We start from the raw sequence: 26,874 nt of genomic DNA, 5'->3' as shown, positions 1-26,874 counted from the left end.
GGGAGGACTGCTTGAGTCTGGCGGAGGTTCCAGTGAGCTGAGATTGTGCCAGTGCTCTCCAGCCTGAACAGAGTGAGACCCTGCCTCAAAAAAATTCACACACACAAAAAATCAATCTGTGGGAACAGAGCTGAAAAAACAACATGCTATATAATGAGGCTGTGTCTGCTGCTATACAAATGTTCACAAGGCTGTAACAATACTTATGAAGATTTAAAAGACAGCTTAAAACTTTTAATTCAAAGCTTTTTTAGAATCAGTCCCTTACCCCAAGATTTCCATTATAATGGAAAAGCAGGAGTGGTGCGGTCTGCTTAGGGCCTACACCAGTGAAGTGAATGCTTAGATGTTATTTGACAAAAATAATCAAGTTTGAGCAAAAAGTAAGCTGCTATAAAAAGACACCAAACAAAAACGTGGCTTAAAGAATAAAGACATTTATTCTGCTCTCACATAACAGTGCACTATTCCATGTGGTTATGCAGGTTCCTTCCATCTTGTGGCTCTGCAAAAAAAAAAAAAATCAAGGCTGCATTGCTATTGCTACTTTTGGGAGGGGATAAAAGAGCACAGAGGAGGTACAGTCACTGTCATCAGGTTCCTAACCTGGAATTAGCAGCATTTCCACTCAAATTCCATAAAACTTAGTTGCTTCATCACACCTAAAACTACAAGGAAAACAGCAAATATAGTCCCAGTTAGGCAGACATGTTATTCAATGTCAACCCCTATTACCATGGAAAACAATGGGAGAACAGATTGTGGTAACTACCTCAGTTACTGGTCCGCCTCTACCTTTTTTTTTTTTTCACTGAATTGGGTAACAGTTCTCTCAAAGAGAACTGGCAGGAAGGAAGTGACAAATACACCACGCACAACCCACAAGCCTTGACCTGGCAAGCAGAGAGTTGCTCTCAGGAACTCCACGAGCCAGCCTGAGCAGTGTTACAGCTAGAAAGCAATCTGGGTGGCTGGCTGCTGGCAGCACTGAATGTTGTCTAGAATGAATACTTCAGAGATGATCAGATCACCATCTCCAAAACTGTTGCCAAAGAACTGTCAGAGACTTCCCTGGAGCTCAGGATCCATTACAGGAAACTCTGAAGTGAAGCTGAAACCAAAATATATTTTGGCAGTATAGCCGAGTCTTTCCTTAAGGAGATCTGGCCTCGTCCTCCTTCGAGAGGTTCTAGATCTGTGAAGTTGCTGAGGGCTATGAGAAATCCACGTCTCTTGTAAGAACACTACATAGGTATGTTTCCAAATTTCATTCTTAAGTAGGACAGAAAGGTTAAATAAGCTATAAACATTTAACATCCTTCGCATTCTGCTCTCAACTTACCTTTTCCCACCTTCATCCCGTCATCTTCAGCACACAGCTTTAGGACACAGGACCCCTTTCCCTCCTCCTGGATTTCTAACAAATAGAAATCTCTGCCTTATAAACTTATTCTCTGCCTGAATAAGTCATATTCCTCCAAGACCTAGGGGTCAAATATAATTTCCTTTGTGAAGCCACCTTTAAGTTAACAAATATGAGTGTCTCCTACGTTCCAAACTATGCTAAGAACTAGAGTCCCAAAGACAAGTTTTCTGCCCTCCAGGAGTTACTACAAAGATAGAGGATCTTAATCCTACAATTCTTTGAAATTCAGATTCGTAATTACACAACTATTGAGTACTACTGTATCATGCGCTACCTTTCTTAACTGCTTCTCAGAAGTCAAGACGCCCTAAGTCACCAAAGTGAATACAGTAGTGCCCCCTATGTGTGGAGAATATGCTCAAAGGCCCCCAGTGGATGCCTTAAACCATGGATAATACCAAACCCTATATATACCAGGTTTTTCCTACGCATATACACCTAGGGTAAAGGTTAATTTATAAATTAGGCACAATAAGAGATTAACAACAATAAAATAGGACAATTTTAACAATATACTGTAATCAACTCTTCCTCTGATGATGGGATGTGAGATGGTAAAATGCCTGCATGGTGAGATGAAGTGAGGTGGGTGACGCAGGCATTGTGACACAGCGTGAGGCTACTATTGACTTTCATTTTTTAAGACAGGGTCTGGCTCTGTCACCCAGGCTGGAGTGATCTTGGCTTACTGCAGCCTCAGCCTCCCGGGTTAAAGCGATTCTCATGGCTCAGCCTCCCAAGTAGCTGGGATTACAGGCGCCCACCACCAAGCCCGGCTAATTTTGGTATGTTTAGTAGAGACGGGGCTTTCACTATGTTGGCCAAGCTGGGCTTGAACTCCTGACCTCAAGTGATTCACCCGCCTTGGCCTCCCAAAGTGCTGGGATTACAGGCATGAGCACTACTATGACCTTCTGACAACACATCGGAAGGAGGATCATCTGCTTTGGGTGATCCTGGATCATGGAACCATGACATAGTCAATGGCTGGATGTCAGGAGTAAATGGCACAGATGACTAACAGGTGGGTAGTGTGTACAGTGTGGATACACTAGAGAAAGGGATGATTCATGTGCCAGGTGAGACAAAGCATGGTGCTGCAAGATTTCATTCAGAACGGCACACAGTTGAAAACTTAAAAGTTGTTCTGAAATTTTCCATCGAATATGTTTGGCCAATAGTAGCCATGGTTTACTTATACCATGGAAAGCAAAGTCAGATGAGGGGGGCACTGCTGTAGTTTCTCAGTTCTTACACTTCCTCTATCCTGCTGCTGAGTAAGTAAACTGAAGACTAAGAAGTAATCTTGCAGTAGAGAGTAATAAAGCCCACATTTTAGCAAAATGCGTTAAGCCTGTTAAGAAAAAAGACAATCTACTTAAACGTGGTTGCTTTATTTTGCACTTTTAAAATTCACAAAAAGCTTTACAATATCTACATTCTGCCTGTTGGTAACCAAGGCTTTATGGTAAGACAATGAAAATTTTATCACACCAACTGGGCATATGCAAAAAAAATGAATAATTTACAAACAAGTCTTTCTAATCAAGAACATTATGTAAAATATACACTCTGGTAAACATCTGAATTCATCCATCCTAAAATTAGACTTTAAGAGGCAAAAAAAAAAAAAAAAAAAAACCCAAACAGATTTTAGCACTAACAAGCCTACCAGAATAATGCTGATGGCAAGCCATAAACAGCTTTAAATGCTGACTGTAATTTGGGGAAAGGGGAGAAAAAGAAATTATCTGTTGTATCTATATTTAAATACATCTGTTAGTGAGACTTCTCTAATTTAATGAATTTCAACAAAGTGAACAACTCCTGCGCCTTTGGTAGTTTCTCAAGTTTTGTTTTTAAACTTGTAAGGAAAAACCCCAGGGAAGCGGGGAGAAGGAAAAACAAGACTAGAACTTTCTTAGTCTTGAACACTAGAACACTGCTGCCCTCCTTGGCGGGGAGCAGTCTTGCGCTGGATGATCAAAGGTTGGGATCCGGAGGACATCCGTAAACAAACTTATCCAGATACATTTCTAAGGTGGGTAACAAATAAAATCACTGCTCATATAAGGGAAGAATACCAGAGTTGTCATGTGGGATTTGGCTTGGCTTATGTTTTATTAAAGTTAAATAAATATAAACATCTAAATGGCAAAAATAAAAATCCAAGGTGGTCTCATTTAGAAAATTAAAAAAAAATAATTAGTGTCCTCAATTAGTTTTTAAATTTGTGGAATGGCACAATACATATTTTGAGGCACCCGTTATAGAATCTGTTAAAATTATGCATACTACTACTTCCTCTTTTAATATAATTTTTATGTACTCTAGGGTAGGTATTATCAGTAGAGTCCACTAAAAATAATGCCAGAATTCAAGTGAGAGAGAATAGAAATGGAAAGAGGAAGGGAGGATAATGAAATTGGGTGGTAAGTAATAACAAACATGAGTTTTAAAGTTTCCTCACTAATAACACAGAATTGTGTATTTTGGCTCAATGCCACTAGGCTGCTGAAGTGACCAGGAAGTGAGTGGAATATCGTAATTGTCCCAGTTAGATTCTTAACTAACCCGTGATTTGGGTGAGGGGTCATTTCCACAGACTGCTCGGTAAGGGGTAGCTGTGCTGTGCTAACTGCCTATTTGCTTTGTTTCTTTCAAGAACACTTTTGAAAGGACAAGAACCTATAAAAGGCAGCAGAACAGAACAAAGAACTCATTAGACTACAGAGATTAACACAGCAATAATCTGCCAATAGTTTAATCAAGGACATGTTACAATCATCTTGTTTCTTGAGATGGAGAGTATGGGCCTACAAAAAATAGAATAAATAAAATTCCACTATTCTTGGCATATTCCAAAATTTTCCTCTTTTGATCAGCATTTTTTTGGACAAGTCCCATGCCAAGTCTGTCCTGAAGACGCTGGCTGAGTGATGGATGAAAGGAGTATTCTGACACAGGTATTTTGTGTGAGAATGGCTAGGCGACTGCTGACTTTAGTGCAGCCGAAAACAGAGTGCAGTCCTGATAAGCTGGAGCCGTTTGTATTTATTCAGTACAGACACAATACCAAAGGCCTGAAGCCAACACAATTTGTGAGTAATGAACACTGTCGCCTCCCCTTTGCAGGGAGCAGTCTTGCACGGTTTCTGGAGGACATAAGTAAACAAACTTACCTAGATAAATCCCTTTACACACCCTTGTTACCTACTGTTCGCCCTCAGCCTCAGGGTACGAGAATTAGCTGCCTTCAGCTTTATTATCTCCCGAAGTTTTGGAAAACCTCCCTGCCTTCCAATTGCATCTTTCCTTATAGCGTCTCCTACCACCCTGACCGATCTCCTACATCACCCCTTTTCTGTTTTTTGCATCAGGTTTTGTTGATTGACGACTACAGATGTGTGCAGCAACAGTTTTGTCAGGCATAGCAGTTACTGCTTGTTTTCCGGCTTTAGATCCTAGAATTAGTAAACAACAAGAGACAAACATGAGTGTGATTAGTAATATTCTTTTCTAATTAAGAAGTGACCCCCAGGAGTGGGGGTCTATCTAGGAGAGATGTTTTTGCATATCCTTCTATATGGCTGTTACTGAGGAACCCCACTGGGGGTATGTTAATCCCTCCTAGCTAAAAAGTCACAGTTAGAAGCTGGGAAGGGGATGTCTGCCTAAGTAATAGGGCTGAAAAAAAGGCAGATTTAGAAAATGGGCTTAACAGGGTATAGCAGGTACAGGTAACAGGCAAAGTGAGAGAATAAAAAGGATTAATACCTTACGCGAGTTGCAATGTACAACAGAGAGCATAGCAAGGAACAAATTTTCCTGAGTGAATGGTGTCTGTGTTCGAAGCAGGATTCGCTCAGCCTCCTGAGTTGTCTTCTTCAGCATCCCCCAGGTAATGTCCGGGGCTCCTGTCGTCCGACGAAACTGTGTCATCCGACGAACCCGTTTCTTCCGGGCCTGTGGGGGCTGCGGGGGCTGCAGGGGCTGTGGGGCCTGCGGGGTCGTTTCCTTCATTTCTGGTACCAGGTTGGGTCCTAGCCCCACTATGGTATGGTTTGATGCATCGTGCTGGAATCCAAAGAGGGCCTGAGGGAGTGTGAACACAAGCATATCCTCTTCCCCATGTTAGCAAAACATTTGGACCATGCCATATATTACTATTTACATCTTTCCATAAAACTGTGGTTTTATGTCTTGAGAAGTTTTAGCAAAGTGCTTTTCTGTAACTGATTGAAATTTATCATCTAAATTTCAGAAATTAAGGGTAAATAAGGCTTGTGCTAGTAGTGTTTCAGTGTCTTTACTCATAGTCTCCCTTTTTTGTTTTCTGAGCATATTTTTAAGGGTGAAGTGGGCACGTTCTACTATGGCCTGTCCTTGGGGGTTATACGGGATGCCTGTGGAGTGTTGGACACTCCAAGTGTGACAAAATTGTTGAAACTGTGAGCTGGCATAAGCCAGACCCTTATTAGTTTTAATTTTTGTGGGCCGCCCCATAAACATAAAAGTTAAAAGAAGATGTTTAATGACAGATCGGGTGGACTTTCCAGGAAGAGCATATGTGCTAATTAGGTGAGAACAGGTATCAACGGATACATGTACATATCTTTGTTTTCCAAATTCAGGGACATGTATAACATCTCTTTGTTACAACTGATTAGGTTCTAGTCCTCTAGGGTTAACACCTGTTGAAGGAGGGGACATGCCTGTGAGGCAGCAATCTGGGCATTTACAGGAGAATTTGTTTAGCTAGTCTTTGCATAAGTTGAAATTGTGTAGTTAAGTCTCTCTAATTTTGGTGGAAAAACTGATGTGATTGGATGGCTTAGTTAAGCAGTGACATCATAACTTGCAGGTCTGCTTGATCATTGTCATAATCCAGTGGGACAAGCAGTGAGCTGTGGGCTCAAATACGTGTGATAAAAATAGAATGTGTACATTGATCTAACAATTGCTGAAGTCAAAGAAAAAAGGCACACAGGGTGGGCTCGAGAATAGACTTAATGAGGGCTGTTTCAAGGTTCTGCAATAAATAAGCAGAGTAAGCAGAGTAACTAACAATACTGATGGGCTGAACGGAAAAAGGTTCTAGGGCCAATATTAGGGCTCCAATCTCAGCTCTCTGAGTACTAGTAAACCTAGATGGAGTGAGGGAGTTAGGTGGTTTCCACCAGATAGCCGCTTTTCCATTTTTATGAGAGTCATCAGTAAAAAGCATTACAAAGTTAGGTATGGGGGAGGGAACTACTTTTGTAGGCATAACTACAGGAGTACTAGATAAGAACTGAAATAGTTTGTCAGCAGGAAGAGCATGTTTTATATGGCCTGCATAATCAGAGAGTGCTTTCTGAAGGTCTAGAGATAGGGGCAAGACTGCTTCAAATTGTTTTTTACTCAAGGGAATTCTTATGACATCAGGGTCATGACCTAGCAACTGACTGCATCATCTGCTGACTGTATAGATGACTTTACTAACTAGCTGGAAATAGGGAGATAGTGTTTTAGTCCCAGTATGTGAGCAAAAAACCTATTCTAGGAAGTGCAGCCCCAGGGCCATTTGTCCTATTAATCCCGTAGAGGAAATATTTAATAGGAAAAACAAACAATTGGACTGAGTATTGTGGGTCTATGCAATCTAGTTGCCTCTGAGAAATAGCTTGATTTCCTCAATTTCTCTTTTTGCCATGGGGATTAAATACCTGGGAGAGTCTAGGGCTATATTGCCTTTTAGGATAGAAAACAAGTTTTGTAATTTATCAGTAGTTATGCCCAAGGTGGTGTGAAGACAGTTAATATTGCCTAGCAATTTTTGATAATGATTTAAGGTATGTTAGTTGCTAGTATTTAATTTAACCTTTTGAGGTCTTATTGACCAGGAAGTTAGTATGTATCCAAGATACTTCTAAGGTGAGGACATCTGTACTTTTTACTTTTTCAGGCGCTATGATTAAATCTCTTAACTGTGTATTCCTTACAACAGAGACATATAAACTCAAAAGTACTGGCTCCATTGGGGCTGCTAGTAAAATATCATCCATAAAAATGAATAATCTTGCAGCTAGGAAATTTTTTTCTACTGGGGAGCAAAGCCTGATTTACATAATATTGACACATGGTAGGACTGTTCAGCATTCCTTGAGAAAGTACTTTCTAATGAAATAGGTCAGCTGGCCTTTCATTATTGATAGCTGGTATTGTAAACACAAATTTTTCTCTGTCCTGTTCTGCAAGGGGAATAGTATAAAAGCAGTTTTTTAAGTCAGTAACAACTATAGGCCAATCTTGAGGAATTGCTGCAGAGGAATGGAGCCCATTGAAGGGGCCCCATAGATTGCAAATTAGCACTGATAGCTTGTAAGTCATGCAAAAGTCTCCATTTGCCAGACCTTTTGGGAATGATGAAAATGGGCAAATTCCAAAGGCTGTTTGCTGGTTCTGTATGGCCGGCTTTTAATTGCTCCTCAACTAATTCATTGGCTCGGCTTTTAATTACTCCTCAACTAATTCATTGGCTCGTTGTAATTTCTCTCCCTTTAAAGGCCACTGTTCTACCCAAATAGGATTTTAAGACAGCCACGTCAGGGATAGGGGAGGAATTGTAACAGTAGCTATTACTAAAAAGAGGTTTGCTGTTTATATAATTCATCAAATTCTGTCCTCCAGGGGAGGTACTGACTGGTCTCTAAAATTGTTTTTAGCTAGCACTGACCAGTCATATAGGGTTATATGGAAGTTGTCTGCTATGGCCTCAATTAATCCTTTCATAAATGGGCTAGCAGCTCCGTTTTCTCTAATGCTTTTTCTTCTCTCTTTATAAGCATAAAAAGTAATGGTTCCTACACTTGATTGCCTTGTCAATTTTGTATCACTGGGCAGGCCAAGAGGTCCCCTTCTAATGCCGCTTGCCTAAGACAGGGTCCCATAGCTGTAGCGTACCCCTTGTCTTTTTTCCAATTTATTGGGGGAGGGAGCTCAGGGAAAACCTCCGATTCCTCTTCGGTATCTTTATCCAGTAAAGGGGGTAAAAGGGGACTGAGGGAGGAAGAGGAGGCGATAAGGTGATGGTTCCTCCTCCCTTCCCTTCTTAGGCTCTTCTGTGTACAGCTGGACCAAAGCAGCCTTAACTAAGGCCCATAACGTTAAAGATGTTACCAGAACCCATTGCCCTTGTGCATGATATCGTTTAAGATTTCTCCCCACTTGTTCCCAAAGCTCTAGGTCCAGCGTGCCTTCTTCTGGGAACCATGGGTTTTGGGAAACAACAGTTTGCATTAGGTCCCTTAACTGAGCCTGCGAAACTGAGGCTCCACTGGCTTTAGGCAGTTGTTTCAATACTTTTATATACTGTTTCTGTTGTGCAGATAGCTGTTGTACCATGATGAAACCCTAGCTTGAGTACTCCCCTGAACTTGGAAATCCCGAGCGAGCACCAATGACTTACTGACTGCGCAGTCTCTTCACCTTCGTTTTCGGGGGTTCCGTCGTGATCCATTGCGGCGTTCCTCACAGGGGGCACCTGCTGCCAAGTCTGTCCCGCAGACTCTGGCCGAGTGACGGATGAAAGGAGTATTCAGACGCAGGTATTTTGCGTGAGAATGGCTAGGGGACTGCTGGCTTTAGCGCAGCCGAAAAGAGAGTGCAGTCCTGATAAACTGGAGCCGCTGCTTGTATTTATTCTGTATTTATTCGGTACAGATAGAATGCCAAAGGCCTGAAGCCAACACGATTTGTGGGTCATTAACACTGCCGCCCTCCTTGGCCGGGAGCAGTCTTGCGCTGGATGATCAAAGGCTGGGTTCCGGAGGACATCCGTAAACAAACTTATCCAGATACATTTCTTTACACTACCTTGTTACCTACTCTTCGCCCTCAGCCTCAGGGGAAGAGAATTAGCTGCCTTCAGCTTTATTCTCTGAAGCTTTGCAAAACCTCCCAGTCTTCCAAGAAGGTTTGCGTCTTTCCTTAAAGCTTCTCCTACCACCCTGATGGATCTCCTACAGTCCCAAACTTAAAATATCCCTCATCTTCCACCTCAAATTGCCTCTTCTATTTGTTAGTCTTGTATATGATACTATTTAAGTCTCATACATCAGTGAGAGAGTCAGGAGTTTCAGGATTATTGTAATAGAAGACATTGAGTTCATTACTTGGAAAAATGGATTTTTTTCTGAGGTATCTCTCAGAGATTTAAGTGCTCTATTTTATCATTGAATGATAATTATTCTCAAAGCAAATATTCTCTAAGTTACCAAAGTATTCAGTTTATTAGGATAGTACACTTTAACATATTACAAGTTACAAAGCCTAAGAAAAAGCAAGCAACAAGTCAATAAAATCACAACTTAGAATTCTAACATTTTCAGATGGTATCATGTGTCGGCTGGGAGCGGTGGCTCACGCCTGTAATCTCAACACTTTGGGAGGCTGAGGCAGGCAGATCACTTGAGGCCAGGAGTTAGAGACTAGCCTGGCCAACATGGTGAAACCCCATTTCTAAAAAAAAAAAAAAATACAAAAATTCTAATTAAACATTTTAAACAGACTATTTTAGATGTTTATTTAATATTGAAATGTGGTCAACTATCATAAAGTATTTCACTGCATCACAAAAATTCCATATATTAAGGATTTACACAATCCAGGAAAAAAATTTTTTAGAAGCTGTTTTTTTTTTCTGGTCTGAGCAAAAAAATCTAAAAAGGCTCTCCAAAATCTTGAGTGGAAGTATCATACTCTGCAATGAAATGCTTGAGTTCTTCAACACACCGCTCACCTATTTCATGTAAATTTTGCCTCAATGCAAACTGTATAGACTTTTCTAATGAAGGATCTTTTTCAATCAGCATTTTCACCACCATCCCGAAAGTTTCACAGTCTTGTCGGTAAACCTAAAAGGTAAAACACATTCTGGTTAGCTGAGAATGAAAATAACTAGCCAAATACTTAGCTGACTGAGTTGGCAGAATTATGACACTAACATCTAAAAGAGAGACACAATATTACAGCAGAACCTTTCTCGGCCTTGCATTGTCACTATTACCAGAGGCCACTTAAACTTCTATCCTTGAGATCTGCTGACAACTTGAATGAGAAGGAAAACATTAACATACCACATTACTGAATGCAGAAGTGTAAGGCAGTCTATTCAAAGGACATCAGACTAGAGATGAGAATAAGAACAAAGGCTAGGGAAGACATATCAATGACTTTGTTCATTTATTTGTTTGGAAGAAAAAAGTTTCTGAGCCCCTAACTTTAGATTGTTTGAATCATGATCAGATAACAAATTCTGTTTAGTGGCCAGGTGTGGTGTCTCACACCTGTTATCTTAGCAATTTGGGAGGTAGAAGCGGGTGGATCACTTGAGGTTAGGAGTTCCAGATTAGCCTGGCCAACATGGCAAAACCCCATGTCTACTAAAAATACAAAAAATTGGCTGGGCGTGGTGGCGCGCATCTGTAATCCCAGCTATTTGGGAAGGTGGCGGCCTCTATAAACTGGGAAACGCAAGGGAATATATTTTCCCTAGAGCCTCCAGAGGAAATGCAGCCCTGCACTGGACATTCTGATTCGGGTCCAGTGAAACCTGTTTTGAACTTTATATATTATTCTCAGGTTCTCATGGACTATTAACCAAGTTAGACAACACTCTGGGCCATAAAATAAACCCTAAATTTGAAATAATAGGTATCATATAAAGTATGCTTTCAGATCACAATGGAATTAAATTAGAACTCAACAACAGAAAGCTAGCTGAAAAATCTCAGAATATGTAGAGATTAAACAACACACTTCTAAATAACACACAAAATCCACTGGAACTAATAAGTGATTATAGCATGGTTGCAGGACACAGGATCTTTTAATATACAAAAGTCAATTAATTGCTTTCCTACATACCAGTAATGAGCAAATGGAATTTGAAATTAAAACACAACACCATTTATATTAGCACTGACAAAACCCCTTAAGTTTGAGTCTAACAAAATACATACAAGATTTATATGAGGAAAACTATAAAATGTTCATGAAAGAAGATACAAATAAATAGAACATAAATAAAAGATAAACTATATATTTTAATATAAATATATGTAACATATAAATAAGATATAGAGAGATAGTCCAAGAATTGACAGGAAGAGACAATACTGTTAAAATACAAGTGCTTCCCAACTTGACCTACATAAATTTCAGTCTCAATGAAAATCCCAGTAATTAATTTTGTGAATATTGACAAACTGATTTTAAAGTTCATACACAAAGGCAGAAAACCCATAATACTGAATATAATATTGAAGAAAAAAAGGAAAAAAGTCAAAAGACTGACACTATCCAATTTCAAAACTTACTGTAAAGGTGGCTCACACCTGTAATCCCAGCACTTTGGGAGACTGAGGCGGGCAGATGACCTAAAGTCAGGAGTTTGAGACCAGCCTGGCCAACATGGTAAAACCCTATCACTACTGAAAATAAAAAATTAGCTGCGCATGGTGGCGTTGTCTGTAGTCCCAGCTACTCAGGAGGTGGAGGCAGAAGAATTGCTTGACCCTGGGAGGCAGAGGTCGCAGTGAGCTGAGATCGTGCAACTGTACTCCAGTCTGGGTGACAGAGTGAGATCTTGTCTCAAAACAAAAAACAAAACACCTTACTGTAAAGTTACAGTAATCAAGACTGTATGCCATTGGCAGAAGAACAGACAAATCAAGGACAGGACAGTCCAGATACCGACCAATACAAATACAGTGAACTGAACTTTAAAAACAGAGCACAGAAGTAATTCAATGGAGAAAAGACAGTCTTCAACTTGACAGTTAAGTTCAAGACTTCATTGAACTTCAATGAGTTGAGCGGTGCTTGAACAACTGGATATCTATCTACATGCAAAATAAATAATCTAGACACAGATCTTACACCTTTCAAAAATATGTTAACTCAAAATGGATCATAGACCTAAATATAAATGCAAACCTGTAGTATTTATAGAAGGTAACAGAGGAAAAAATCTAGGTGATCTTGAGTTTGGTGATGACTTTTAAATATAACATCAAAGACAATCCAAGAAAAAACCCAATATATTGGATTTCATTAAAATTTAAAAACCTGTGCTTTGTGAAAGACATTGTTAAGGGCATGAACAAACTAGCTACAGACTGGGAAAAAATCTTTGCAAAACATGTATGTGATAAACTGGTATCCAAAATATACAAAGAACTGATAACTCAACAATAAGAAGGCCGGGTGAGGTGGCTCATGCCTGTAATCCCAGCACTTCGGGAGGCTGAGGCAGGCAGATCACGAGGTCAGGAGTTTGAGACCAGCCTGACCAATATGGTGAAACCCCCATCTCTACTAAAAATACAAAAAATTAGCCAGGCACGGTGATGCATGCCTGTAATCCCAGCTACTCGGGAGGCTGAGGCAGGAGAATTGCTTGAACCTGGGAGGCAGGGGTTGCAGTGAGCCAAGATCGTGCCACTCCACTCCAGCCTGGGCTACAGAGTGAGACTCTGTCTCAAAAAAACCAAAACAAAACAAAAAAATAAAAAACAAACAAAAAAATAAGAAACCCAAATTATTTGCCCAATTATATAACGGGCAAAAAACTGAATGAACACCTCACCAAAGCAGACATTCAGATGGCAAATGAACATACGAGAAAATGCTCAACATCGTTTGTTATTAGGAAATTGACAATTAAAATGATGATAAGTAGTGAGATACCACTACACATCTATTAGAACGCTTAAAATCCATAACTTAAATTTAAATTTAATTTAAATTTAAATCCACAAAAAAATTTGACACCACCAATTTCTGTCAAAAATGTAGAGCCACAGAACTCTCCTTCATTGTTGGTGGGAATGCAAAATGGTACAACCACTTTGGCAGACAGTCCAGCAGTTTCTTACAAAGCAAAACATTGTCTTACCATACAATCCAACAATCCCACTGCTAGGTATTTATCCAAATAAGTTGAAAACTTATGTCTATACAAAAACCTGCATACAAATCTTTATATCAACTTTATTTATAACTGCCAAAAATTGGAAGCATCCAAGATGTTCTTTAATGGATAAATGGACAAACTGCAGTATACTCATACAATGGAATGTTTTTCATAAAAAAAATTAGCTATCAAGCCACAAAATGACACAAAAGAATCTTAAGTGAAAGAAGCCAGTCTGAAAAGGTTATACACTATGATACCAACTATATGACATTCTGATTATTAAAAAAACAAAAACCCATAGACACTAAAGAGATCATTAGTTGCCAGGGGGAAGGGGAAAGGACAAACAAGTGGAACATAGGACATTTCTTAGGGAGATGAAATTATGCTGTATGGGACTGTATGGTATGATACTGAATGATACATTATGCATTGGCCAAAATTCACAGAACTGTAGGAGACAAAGAGTGAATCCTAATGTAAACTATGGACTTTATTTAATATTAATATATCAATATTAGTTCATCAATCATAACAAGTGTATCACAGTAATGCAAAATGTTAATAATAGGGGAAACTGTGTAAGGAGAAGGGGCATGTAAGAACTCTCTATGCTCCTGCAGGTTTTCTATAAATTTAAAACAGCTCCAAAAAATAAAATCTATTAAACATTTTTTTTCAAAAATAATCACACAAAAGTGAAAGAAGAAAAAAAGTTTTCTTAACTTTTGTGCCTGAGTTTCAGTACCTATACCAGACTGTGCTGTTTAACAATTAAATAAGATAATACAGAACACTCAGAATAGTGCCTGCTACATAGGAAGTATTTAATCTAAGGCAGCTAAAGTGATGATGATGGAAAGAGGAGAAACAACTATTCTGACTTTGTCTATAGAAGGGAGTACTAGAAAATGATGTTAGAGCTGATAAGTTCTCTCTAGGAAAACAAAGAAAAGGAAAAGGAAATGGTGTTTGGGGGAAATGCTAGTGGCTTAGTACAGCAGATAAATTAATAAAGAGGGAAAGAGCTACAAGTAGAAATTGGAACCTTTGGATGTATCAGGAAGAGAAAAATGAGAAAGAATCTATGCTTTGGGTTCCTGCTACTGAGAGCCAGGACAATAAATATGAGAAGATGTGTGAAAGAAAGATGAGATTAGAGGCTTTACAAGTACAGTAGTCCCCACTTTATCTGAGATTTCAGTTACCTGCTATAAACTGCAGTCCAAAAATATTAAATGGAAAACTCCAGAAACAAACAATTCTTAAGTTTTAAACTGCATGCTGTTCTGAGTAGTGTGATAAGATCTTGCGCCATCCTGCTTCATCCTGCCCCAGACATAAATCCTCCCTTTGTCCCATATTCAATTTTTATCTACCACCCACCTGTTAGTCACTTAGTAGCCCTCTCAGTTGTTGGATTGGTAAAACATAGTATATACAGGGTTCAGTACTATCTGAGTTTCAGGGATCCACTGAGGATCTTGGAATGTATCCCCTAAGGATAAGGGGGGGTACTATAATGAAGAAGCAGTAGATATATGATAATGTGAAGAGTGATAGGTGGAAGGTTTTTTACTTTTATATATTTCAATGGGGAAGGTACTAGGAGGAGATAAGTTCAGTACTAAGTAGTCACTTGAGTCACTCATGAGACAGCCAGAACCAACTACCAACAGGAAGTTAAGTACATGAGTCTGGACTTCTGAAGAAATAAACAGAAGTGAGGAAGGGATCGATTTTATAATCTTTAGCAGTAATGTCAGCTGAGGCCAGGGGAATTTCTTGAAGGAGGGAGAGTTCTTCCTAGCACCACAAAACTGATACTCAGTAAATGTTCAATGAATAGCTAACGTGTGCTTTAAGAGAATGTAAGAGCCAAAGAGAGCCAAGTGCAGACATCTAAAACCATCAATGTCATCCACAGAAAAGACCACAGAAAAGTTAAGAATCAGGAGACAGTGAAGGCACAGATGCCAAAGAAAGAGTTTATAAAATAAGGACATAGTCAATCAAATGCCAGAGAAAGATCAAAGAAACATACTGACTAGATTTGGCAGTTAGGAGGTAAACCACAAGAGCAGCTTGTTGGGATGGTGGAGACTGGAGAGCTGTGCTGTCCAATACAGTAGCCACTAACCACACGTGACTATATTTTATTTTTCATTAGTGAAACAGAAATAATTCTGTTTCTCAGTCACACTAGTTCTATTTCAAATGCTAGTGGCTGCCATACTGGACATGAGGATATAAAACATTTTCATCACTGCAGAGAATTCTATTTAGCAGAGTTGTCATGGAGGACTGAGGAGTGAAAAGAAGGGAAAGCTGTCATGGTAAGTGGTGATCTAGTAAATTAAATACACATTTGCAACTATTTTACCATTAAAGTGGAAAATAAAAGCTTACAACTTTTATAGGAGCATTGTGAAATAAAATTAGCATCTGTAAAATGTTCTACAACCTTTTAATGAAAGGTACATAAAAATAAGTTAAAAAAAAGAAACTCCAATTGGGGCGTAATATACAAGGAACCATTCATAATGTCTAATGTGTTGATGAGGTCAGGAAAAAAGTGATAGTACATTTATATTAAATACTGGAGATAAATTTAAACCCTTTAATTTGGGCCTCTGCAATGCAGAAGGTGCCAAAACTATTGTGATCTATGTTGCTGTTTGTGCTGTATTAATAGAAAAAGATATCTTTGAGTCCTCCTCAAAGCTGCAGTCCCACTGCCTCTTAAAAACACAGCTTCTAAAAAGAACACTGGTGGTTGCTAAGAAATGCATTACGAACACATGGATCAGAGCTATAGTGCCTGCATTCAATATGTGTGAAATTATTACAACCCAAAAGGAAGCAACTGCAAAATCAATGATAAATTAAGTACAACTTGCAGCAGCTTTTCATGAGGAATTTGTTGTGAGAGAAGATTTAATGGAGGTGGCAATAGGAACACATGGTAGTAACATTCAGCAAGCTAGGAAGGTTCCTGGAGTTACCGCCATTGAGCTAGATGAAGACACTGAAACATTAAGAATCTATAGAGAGAGTGCTGATGCTGTAAAAACGGCTAGAGGTTTCTTGGAATTTGTGCAGGATTTTATTCAGGCTTCTAAGAACCTCACTGGAAAAGTAATTGGAAAAAAATGGCAAAGTTATTCAAGAAATAGTAGACAAATCTGATACAGTTCAGGTGAGAATTGAAGGGGATAGTGAAAATAAACTACCCAGAGAAGACGGTATGATTCCATTTGTATCTGTTGGCACTAAAGAAACCATTGGAAATGTGCAAGTTCTTTTAGAGTACCATATTGCTTATCTAAAGGAAGTAAAACAGCTAAGAATGGAACGCCTACAGATTGATGAGCAGTTACAAGAGATTGGTTCTAGGTCTTATAGTGGAAGAGGCAGAGGTTGTCGGGGCCCTAATTACACCTCCAGTTATAGTACAAATTCTGAGCTGTCTAAACCCTCTGAAATAGAATCTGAGGGTAAAGACAAGCTGAGTGATTGGTCATTGGCAGGAGATGATGATCGAGACAGCCGACATCAGCGTGACAGCAGGAGACACCCAGGAGGAAGATGCAAAGTGTTTCAGGGGGTCAAGGTCGTGGTGGACCACATGGTGGCAAATCCTCCATCATTTCTGTGCTCAAAGATCCAGACAGCAATCCATACAGCTTACTTGATAATACAGAATCAGATCAGACTGCAGACACTGATGCCAGCGAATCTCATCACAGTACTAATCGTCATATGAGGTCTCGTAGATGAAGGACTGACGAAGATGCTGTTCTGATGGATGGAATGACTGAATCTGATACAGCTTCAATTACTGAAAATGGGCTAGGCAAAAGATGTGATTGAAGAGCATGGTCCTTCAGAAAAGGCAATAAATAGCCCAACTAGTGCTTCTGGCAATGACATTGCTATAGCATACTCTGGGAGAAGACAAGATTAATACCTTAAAAGAAGAAAACAGTCAAGAAGCAGCAGTCCTCAATGGTGTTTCATAAACCAAAGAAGTCCTAGTTTACAGTTCTTTTATATTACATTACAATAATGCTTGTACCAGCTTGCCAAAGATAGAATATGGATTGCCAATCTTTACATTGCACTTTCAGTTCCACCATTTGGAATTCAAAAGGGGAGGGATCCTGAATAAATCATATGTTAAACATACTTTGACACCTACTGTGTTATAAAATATATCATCAGATATGCCTTGAGAATAGTATATGTAAATTTTTAAAAAGTTGCTGGCTATAGGAAATGTTATTTTGTTTTCAAAATATGGCAGAGATGGGGGGTGGTGGGTGGGGTGGGATCCCTAACGTAATATTCTTTATAAAAGCACTGGCTGCTTTTGTAACATTTTTAATATGCAACCACTTCTTCATCTGAGGAAAACTAGAATAAAACGCAGTCTAAAATATTGTGCACTGAATTGTAATTTCTTCATTAGTTTAGTCTAGGAACTGGTCTGTTTTAACGTGTTTTTTAAAAGCTGTATGTAGTGGAAAATCTGCAGACCAATGGAAAACATTTGTTAAACTCTCATCTGCAGGGACACTGTGTGATATTTGGCAGTGACTGTTCTACCTTGAGGTTTTGTTTGGTTTATTTATTAAAGTGCACAGTATTTAAACATCAAACATAGCTTTAGTTAAAACACTAAGCTGAATCAGTCATGTCCATTCAGACATAACCGGAACTACTGAAAAGATTAATTTCCAGAAGGTTTATTCTATATAAACTACACACTAGTCTTCAGTAGAGTATCTATTTTTTTCTTGTTTCGGTTGTTTGATGTGCAATATGTTTTTGTATGCAGATAGTAAATAAACTTTGATCTTCCAAAAAAAGAGAGAGAATACAGCGTATTGGCCAGGCATAGTGGCTCACGCTCATAATCCCAGCACTTTGGGAAGCCAAGGTGGGTAGATCACCTGAGGTCAGGAGTTTGAGACCAGACTGGCCAACATGGTGAAACCCCATCTCTACTAAAAATACAAAATTTAGCTGGGCGTGGTGGTGGTGGGCGCCTGTAATCCCAGCTACTCAGGAGGCTGGGGCAGGAGAATTGCTTGAACTGGGCAGGTGGAGGTTGCAGTGAGCTGAGATCACACCATTGCACTCTACACTCCAGCCTGGTTACTCCGTCTCAAAAAAACAAAAAACGAAACAAAACAAAATGAATATAATATATATAATACGTATAGCATACAAAATATGTGTTAACTGACTATATTATTGATAGGGCTTTTGGTCAACAGCAGACTATCTGTAGTTAAGTTCTGGGGAAGTCAAAAGTTATACCTGAATATTCAAATGTTGCGGCGGGGGGACAGGCAGGGAGAGACAGCATCACAAATCCCTGAGTTGTTCAAGTGTCAACTGTAGAGGGGTGTGTGTGTGTGTGTGTGTGTGTGTGTGTGTGTGTGTGTGTGTTTATGAGACAGAGACAGAAGAGCAGTTAAATCGAAGACCCATCACAAAAACACAACTGATGAGATCACTGGCCTTCAGAGAACAGCTCAACCTTCAGTCCCTCTCCACCCCTTTAGAGGTTAAGGGGGTAGGCTGAAAGTTCCAACTCTACAAACACATGATTGGTTACCCTGGGCTATCAGCCCCTAAACAGAGGCTATCCAGGAGCTCCCCCAGCCATTAGTTCCCTCATTCACATACAAAAAGACACTTATCACTTTAAGATTCTAGAAGCTGTGTGCCAAGAAATGGGGGCAGAGGCCAAATATATATTTCTTATTATATCCAGAAATGGAAAGATAAGTGACAAAATAAATAGAGCAAAAGCTTAATTATAGAATCTAGGTGATATGTAGATGAGTGTGCGCCAGACAATTTCTTCAACTTTTCTTCATGTTTGAAAATTTTCAAAATAAAATGAAGATGGATCTGTTCTGCTTTGACCCTGGAGGATGAGCTTTGCATCTTCTCGATATGGGTTAGATATTAATAAATCTGCAAATGCTGACACAAGTGTGAATGACAGATAAATGTGCCTGCCACACAACTAGAGCTCACCTTCTATGTTAAAGCACTGGAACTGGTCAGAGTACAACATGCTCTGTTCAAGGACTTTACATTCTAGTAAAAGACCAATAGATTAAAAATTACCAAACAACAAGGTAGAATATGGTAAATGCCATAAGATAAATACAAAGTGTTGTAATTATTCCAAATAAAAGATCATGGGGGGCGCACTAAGACAGTGTGAACTGTTCTAAGCACCCTGAAAGCAAAAAAGCATAGTGTGTTTAAAGAGTAATGAATCTTGGAATATAGGGAAGTTTTGGGAAAAATAGTAGACTGGAATCAAAATGCAGCTAGACATGAGCAGGTAAGGCAAAGACCAAACTCTCAGACTTAAAATAACTTACGGTAGAAACACTGTAGACATTTTTTTCTCTAATTCAACAGACAATAAACAAACAACTAAAGACTGTTGATTAGGGAAAAAACCAACGTATTCATTGCTCACTGAATTTTGAGAAAAGTAATTTTGTATTCAATGTCAATTACTGGCTTGGGAAAAGAATTTCTAAGATGCAAAACATATAGAAAGGCTAAACCTAAAGAAAAATATTCATGAACACAGGATGAAAGGCAATTAAATACATAATAAAATAGGCTTTAAAATTCTAACTGCTGAGAAAATGAGCACAAATATTTTGCAATATGATATAATTTCACTTGGCTTTTGATACTGTCGTGTCTGAGAATAAAAATTCTTTAACAAAAGCAAGGAGGAGTAGGCTTAATTTGCACATTTCCCAAGTCATGTCCAAAACATCCATCATAATGAAACAGACCACAGTTTAAGATGGCAATTCAGCTCCCTAAAAGATATCTGTAACTTAGAAAGTCCCTTAAGTTTTTTTTTTTTTTTTTAAAAGAAGTTAAAGTGGCAAAATTCTTTTTTTTTTTTAATTAAATTTTAAAAAATTTCCATTGGTTATTGGGGAACAGGTGATGTTTGGTTACATGAGTAAGTTCTATGGTGGTGATCTGTGAGATTTTGGTGCACCCATCACCTGAGCAGGCAGTATACACTGCACCCAATTTGTGGTCGTTTTTATCCCTCACCCCCTATCCACCCTTTTCCCCTGAGTCCCCAAAGTCCACTGTGTCTTTCTTAGGCCTCTGCATCCCGCACAGCTTAGCTCCCACATATGAGTGAGAACATACGATGTTTGGATTTCCATTCCTGAGTTAGTTACTTCACTTAGAATAATAGTCTCCAATCTCACCTGGGTCGCTGCAAATGCCACTAATACACTCCTTTTTATAGCTAAGTGGTATTCTATTTATATATATATAATATATATATTCTATATTATATATATTATATATATATTCTATTTTATATATATATATCACAGTTTCTTTATCCACCCGTTGACTGATGGACATTTGGGTTGGTCCCACGATTTTGCAATTGCAAGTTGCGCTGCTACAAACATATGTGTGCAAGTATCTTTTTCATATAATGACTTCTTTTCCTCTGGGTAGATACCCAGTAGTAGGACTGCTGGATCAAATGGTAGTTCTACTTTCAGTTCTGTAAAGAATCTCCACACTGTTTTCCATAGTGGCTGTACTAGTTTACATTCTCACCAGCAGTGTAGAAGTCTTCCCTCTTCTTCACATCCATGCCAACATCTACTGTTTTTTCATTTTCTTGATTATGGCCATTCTTGCAGGAGTGAGATGGGATTGCATTATGGTTTTGATTTGCATTTCTCTGATCATTAGTGATGCTGAGCATTTTTTCATATGTTTATTGGCCATTTGTGTATCTTCTTTTGAGAATTGTCTATTCATGTCCTTAGCCCACTTTTTGATGGGATTGTTTTTTTTTTCTTGCTGATTGGAGTTTAGTGTAGATTCTGGATATTAGTCCTTTGTCAGATGTACAGATTGTGAAGATCTTCTCCCACTCTGTGGGTTGTCTGTTCACTTTGCTGACTGTTCCTTTTTCTGTGCAAAAGCTCTTCAGTTTAATTAAGTCTCAGCTATTTATCTTTGTTTTTATTGCATTTACTTTTGGGTTCTTGGTCATGAAATCCTTGCCTAAGCCAATGTCTAGAAAGGTTTTTCCAAAGTTTGTCTTCTAGAATTTTTATAGTTTCAGGTCTTAGATGTAAGTCCTTAATCCATCTTGAGTTGATTTTTGTATAAAGTGGGAGATGAGGATCCAGTTTCATTCTCCTACATGTAGCAGCACCATTTGTTGAACAGGGTGTCCCTTCCCCACTTCATGTTTTTGTTTGCTTTGTCGAAGATCAGTTGGCAGTAAGTATTTGAGTTCATTTCTGGGTTCTCTATTCTGTTCCACTGATCTATGTGCCTGTTTTTATGCCAGTACCATGATATTTTTGGTGACTATTGCCTTACAGTCTAGTTTGAAATTAGGTAACGTGATGCCTCCAGATTTGTTCTTTTTGCTTCAAACAGCAAAATTCTTATGTAAACACTGAATTGATTTTTATATACAGCTTACAAAAGAAATATTTGAGAACTATCCAAAGAAAATTTACTTTAAACACAATAAATTCAAATAAATAATTTTACAATTTCACAGATGAGGCAGTCTAGTCTTCATGAAATGATTTAATATTATCCATCAGAAAAGTGTAATATCCTGACTGTACAAAAGGTCACATTTTAGATCTGACTAAGGCTAAAAGAAAGTAATTAACTGGCAACAGCCAGTTCTCAAAGTGAAAAAAAGTCTTACATTGGTTTGAGAAACCTGTAAGGCACAAGATCCACCCAGTTACTCTCCAACAGGAGAGAAATTTGTCAGCAGGAGTGACTAAGCAGGAAACAGCTTAGCTATTTCAAGACCCACCCCCTCCACTTCCTTCCCAGCTCATCTACCACAAAAGAGGTTGGAGACAATTCAATATATAGGTCTCCTTATCTTCTGAAGATATGGAAGTTACATCTCAGAACCTAGAAGTTTTAACTGTTACAGGGTCCAATGAGTTGAGCTCTCAACTCAGGGAGGCCTCACCACACAAGAATAATTTTTGGAGAAAAGGGAGGAATCCTAGCAAAGGTCTCCATGTCTAAGGATGGCTGTGGGTTACAATTCTAAAGGTCTTTTTATTGGCTTATTCAAATATAATGGCATTTTAAAATTCCTGGCAAATGAGAAGTATTTTTACTAACTTAACATTTTCATATAGACCTTCGTATTTTATGTACCAGAATCCTCAAAAGCACTCTGGAGTTACTGGCCTTATTTTATAAAAATAGTGAAGCAGAGAGATTAAAGGAGTTAATTGTAAGAAATACAATGAACATTCACAGCCTAAATTTCAAATTCACTCCTTATCATACTGCTGCTACCAGGCAAGATAATTATTTAAATCCAAAACAGAAATGAAGCCATGACTGAACTAAATCCTTAGCAAAGATAAATGAGCCTGCTTGGTTTTGAAGAGTGGTGTAAAGGAACTGGCTTGGAGGAGTCTGGAAGCAGGTCATCTGATTATGATTCCTAACTGCCATGAGACAATACATGAGGGGTGTGTGTGTGTGTGTGTTTCCTGTCTAATACTGTACTTTAAGGTACTCAAGTCATTCCCCTAGTGAAATTTGAAACGTGGGTTATTTTTCCATATAGCTTCAAGGAAGCCACTAAGATAAACAGAAATAAATAGGTCAGATCACCCATCTGCCCCATGCTGGGAAAAGCATTATTGTTCTGTAAGCTACTTAACGCTGTGGTTGGTTAAAGAGCATTTTATGGTTGAAATGGGACATTTTCAACGTATCCTGCAGAAGAGGCAAGTTCCCCTTAGTTTCTTTTGACAGATGATCCAGTGGACCAGGCACATTCACTCTACTATCCCACTTCTTTCATTATTAAAATCCTATATCGTGTATACACACACAGGACCTAGAAGGACCATCAAACTGTAAACTACTTGTAAGTATGGATGACTTTGTTCCTTGCTTCCTTGTTTTTCAGTTATCTATGATGCACATGTTAACTTTTAAAAAATAACAGTCATCTTAAAAACCTGAGGAGGCCTGGCACGGTGGCTCACATCTGTAATTCCAGCACTGTGGGAGGCCAAGGCAGGCGGATCACAAGGTCAGGAGTTCGAGACCAGCCTGGCCAACATGGTGAAACCCCAACTCTACTAAAAAAATACAAAAATTTTCCGAGCATGGTGGCGTGCGCTTGTAATCCCAGCTACTCAGGAGGCTGAGGGAGGAGAATTGCTTGAACTTGGGAGGTGGAGGTTGCAGTGAGCCAAGATTATCGCCACTGCACTACAGCCTGGGCGACAGAGCAAGACTCTTGTCTCAAAAAAATAAAATAAAATAAAATAGGTCAGGCGCGATGGCTCACGCCTGTAATCCCAGCACTCTGGGAGACCAAGGTGGGCCGATCACCTGAGGTCAGGAGTTGAAGACTAGCCTGGCCATGGTGAAACCCCGTCTCTACTGAAAAAAAAAAAAAAAAAAATTAGCCAGGTGTGGTGGTGCACACCTATTATCCCAGCTACTCGGGAGGCTGAGGCAGGAGAATTGCTTAAACCTGGGAGGCAGAGGTTGCAATGAGCCGAGATCACACCATTGCACTTCAGCCTGGGCAACAAGAGCGAAACTCCATCTCAAAAATACATACATACATACATACATAAATACATAAAATAAAATAAAAACCTCAAGAAAAAATCTGTATTGGAAAGCTGACTTTAGTAGAAGTTACTTTTGCTACTATGAAATTCCTCCATGTCTTATACTGAAAAACCATGTAGTATCAGTACATGTGTTATTATGCTTTTTTCTTTTTCTGTTTTCTGTGACATTAAAGTTTAAATATTCTGTATGTTTAGAAAAGCTTTCTTTTTTTTATAGTATCAAGGTATTGTGACTTTTCAGCTCAAGAAAAATTAGTGTTTGTTCATGCAGTATTTCTGGGAGACTTTCAAAATGTATGCCATAATCTCTCTTTTTGTCGCTGAAGCGAGTGGGGGTAGCTAGAAGGTAACAGGATCAGAAAGTGCTAGTGCAGGGTGGTCAGGATTACCTACAGCTCCAGTAAACAGGCAGTTTCTGTTTAGCTGCTCCCTTTCCAGCCTCCTAAGATAGGCCCCCGAAGCTGTATTTACACTACATGCCAACCAAAAAATATGCATTTATAGAAGATACGATTTAAGAGTTTTGGTAATAAAGATGAATCCTAGAGTTCACTAGTTTACAAAAAAATTGGGCTTATGATGTTGACATTACCAAGGAATACGTAGGAAACAGGGATGGCAGGAAGGTGGCGGAAGGAGGCAAGGGAAGAAAGAGGGAAATTATGGAAGAAAGTAAGTTGCCTCATGCTCTTCTAGTTCCAGGTTCTAAACTTCGTTTCAGTCCTGTTACATAAGAAACCCCGCAATTTTTCAATACTTTGCCTTTACTTGCTGAAGGTAGTTTGAGTGGGTTTTATAATGTTTTTAAACTTTTAAAATGCAAGATACCTACCCTGATAGACTGCTTCATGGAATAGATGTTACCTGGCCTTCTGGGAGCAGTGCAGGCCTGTATACTTGCACTGATAGGCTTATCTGCCTATCAGCAGTGCTTTAACATTGGCAGAAATGCCATCATAATGTTATAAATCTATTTTCTCATCAATGTAATTGCAAAACCCATCAAAGGTGCTTCACAAGCCTCTATTCAATGTAGTTAAAGATTGGCTATAATTTTCCATGGTCGGCCGGGTGCGGTGGCTCACGTCTATAATCCCAGCACTTTGGGACAGTGAGGTGGGAGGATCACCTGAGGTCAGGAGTTCGAGACCAGCCCGGCCAACATGGTAAAACCCCGTCTCTACTAAAAATGGAAAAATTAGCTGGGCATGGTGGTTCACGCCTGTAGCCCCAGCTACTCAGGAAGCTGAGGCAGAAGAATCACTTGAACCAGGAGGCAGAGGTTGCAGTGAGTTGAGATCATGCCACTGTACTCCAGCCTGGGCAACAGAGTGAGACTCAGTCTCAAAAAAAAAAAAAAAAAAAAATTTCCACGTTAAAAGCTAAACAATTACTAATCCTTAAAGTTTCCATTGAAAATATAGCTATCGCTACTCCTACTGGAAAAAAAGAATAATGTATCTGCTTTCAGCTCATCACACACAAATGTAGGATAATAGAATATTATCAGTTTACTTAATCATACTTCTCCCAGAGAGGGACTTTTCAATTAGGTAACATACAATACCACTCTGAATACTTCCAAGATGTGTTTTTTCTTTCCAGAAGAAAGGAATTATTCATAACTAATATAAATACCACAGCTTTATTTTAAAAATAGGAACTGTTGTATCAGGTAGATTAAAAGTAGGTTAAAGTTAATTAATATTTAAAATAATTCATTATTTTACTTTTATTTCTGAAGGCATTATGTACAGTGGGGAAAATCCATAAATACTATTATATATAAATGGAAGTCCATATTTTCAAGATGTCTGTATATATTTCCTAATCCATACTTTTATAGCAAAATTCATAGAGTAACTGGTATATGAATTATAATTAATATTGATTTGTCCAGCTAGCAATACAAATATAAACTGCTACTGGCTTCTCAAATGTTACTAAGTTCCTTCCAAGAATCAGAGAAATACTTAGAATAATACTGTGCACAAAAATGAACAGACTAATGTTAGAATCATGTTGTCATTATTACATCAACTAGTCACATTGCTACTTCCACTTTATGCTCAAGGTAAATACCAGGTGTCAGTTACTAAGAACAGTGCTATTAAGTTTTAGTAAATGAAGATATTAATCTTATTTTCAAGCAGTTTTTTTGAAAATAGAATTTACCTACAGCCAAGGATTCAAGGTAGGAATCCAGTCAAATTAAATTAATGTATTGTTTGCAGATAATTTGGGGTAAGTATTAAGGAACACATCTCAGTATTTCTATTTATTAGAAATTACAAGGGCAAAAATGGTAGTATTATAACTAACAAATTCTACTGAAATCCTTAAAAATCAAATGAACCTTGCTATACATATTTTCAGTATGTAGCATTTTTTTAAAACTGATTTTTTAAACTTGAACTATTAGTTTACAACATTGTAACTTTTTTGGTTAGTAAAATCACTAAAATGGGAATGACTAGTCAATTTTAGGAAAGAATAACAGGGAAAGCCAGGAATAAAAATCTTTGTTTTAGCAGTACTGAACATTTGATTGGTTCAGATAAGAGTCAGAAGGCTGACCACCTTAGTACAAGAGCCAAAAGAAACAGCAGGCTGTCATTTCCCCTTTAACCTTACTTCGTGGAAGACTACCATGTGCTCATGTAGATACAACATAAACAGAAATTTTTCATGTAAACACATCCTGGAAAAAGGCATTAAACCATTCTTCTCCTCATACACATTTTCAGTGTCCTATCACAATAAAAAGCATAAACATCAAAATGTGGCTTTGC

General features: G+C 38.6%; 1 protein-coding gene, 1 long non-coding RNA gene and 1 pseudogene across 51 annotated transcripts in view; 1 reads left to right on the top strand and 2 right to left on the bottom strand.

Annotated features, from left to right (window-relative positions):
- Window positions 1–417: 417 nt before the first annotated feature.
- LOC144332822 (uncharacterized) lies at window positions 418–3,045 on the bottom strand. Its single transcript, XR_013400965.1, has 2 exons — window positions 607–3,045; window positions 418–505 (listed from the first exon to the last, which is right to left on the bottom strand). It is a non-coding gene; the product is annotated as an uncharacterized LOC144332822 (long non-coding RNA).
- Window positions 3,046–4,162: 1,117 nt separating this feature from the next.
- The window catches only part of PPHLN1 (periphilin 1), a 123,944-nt gene continuing 101,232 nt past the window's right edge, over window positions 4,163–26,874 (bottom strand). For 11 of the 50 annotated variants that reach the window (XM_077953896.1, XM_077953907.1, XM_077953917.1 and 8 more), the window contains 4 exons: window positions 10,209–10,323; window positions 8,877–8,977; window positions 5,204–5,521; window positions 4,163–4,890 (listed from right to left, as the gene is read on the bottom strand). In XM_077953896.1, coding sequence (XP_077810022.1) covers window positions 4,864–4,890; window positions 5,204–5,521; window positions 8,877–8,977; window positions 10,209–10,323 — 561 coding nt within the window. In that variant the 3' untranslated portion in view covers window positions 4,163–4,863. Of the gene's footprint in view, window positions 4,891–4,994; window positions 5,522–8,876; window positions 8,978–9,671; window positions 10,324–26,874 lie in introns of those variants that run through there. The other 39 variants (XM_077953898.1, XM_077953909.1, XM_077953918.1 and 36 more) reach the window with 11 other exon arrangements.
- On the top strand, window positions 15,841–17,555 carry LOC107000832 (FMR1 autosomal homolog 1 pseudogene; annotated as a pseudogene).

This window comes from Macaca mulatta, chromosome 11 (assembly GCF_049350105.2).
Source record: "Macaca mulatta isolate MMU2019108-1 chromosome 11, T2T-MMU8v2.0, whole genome shotgun sequence".
Lineage (NCBI taxonomy): Eukaryota > Metazoa > Chordata > Mammalia > Primates > Cercopithecidae > Macaca > Macaca mulatta.
This window is presented reverse-complemented; position numbering and strand designations above follow the sequence as displayed.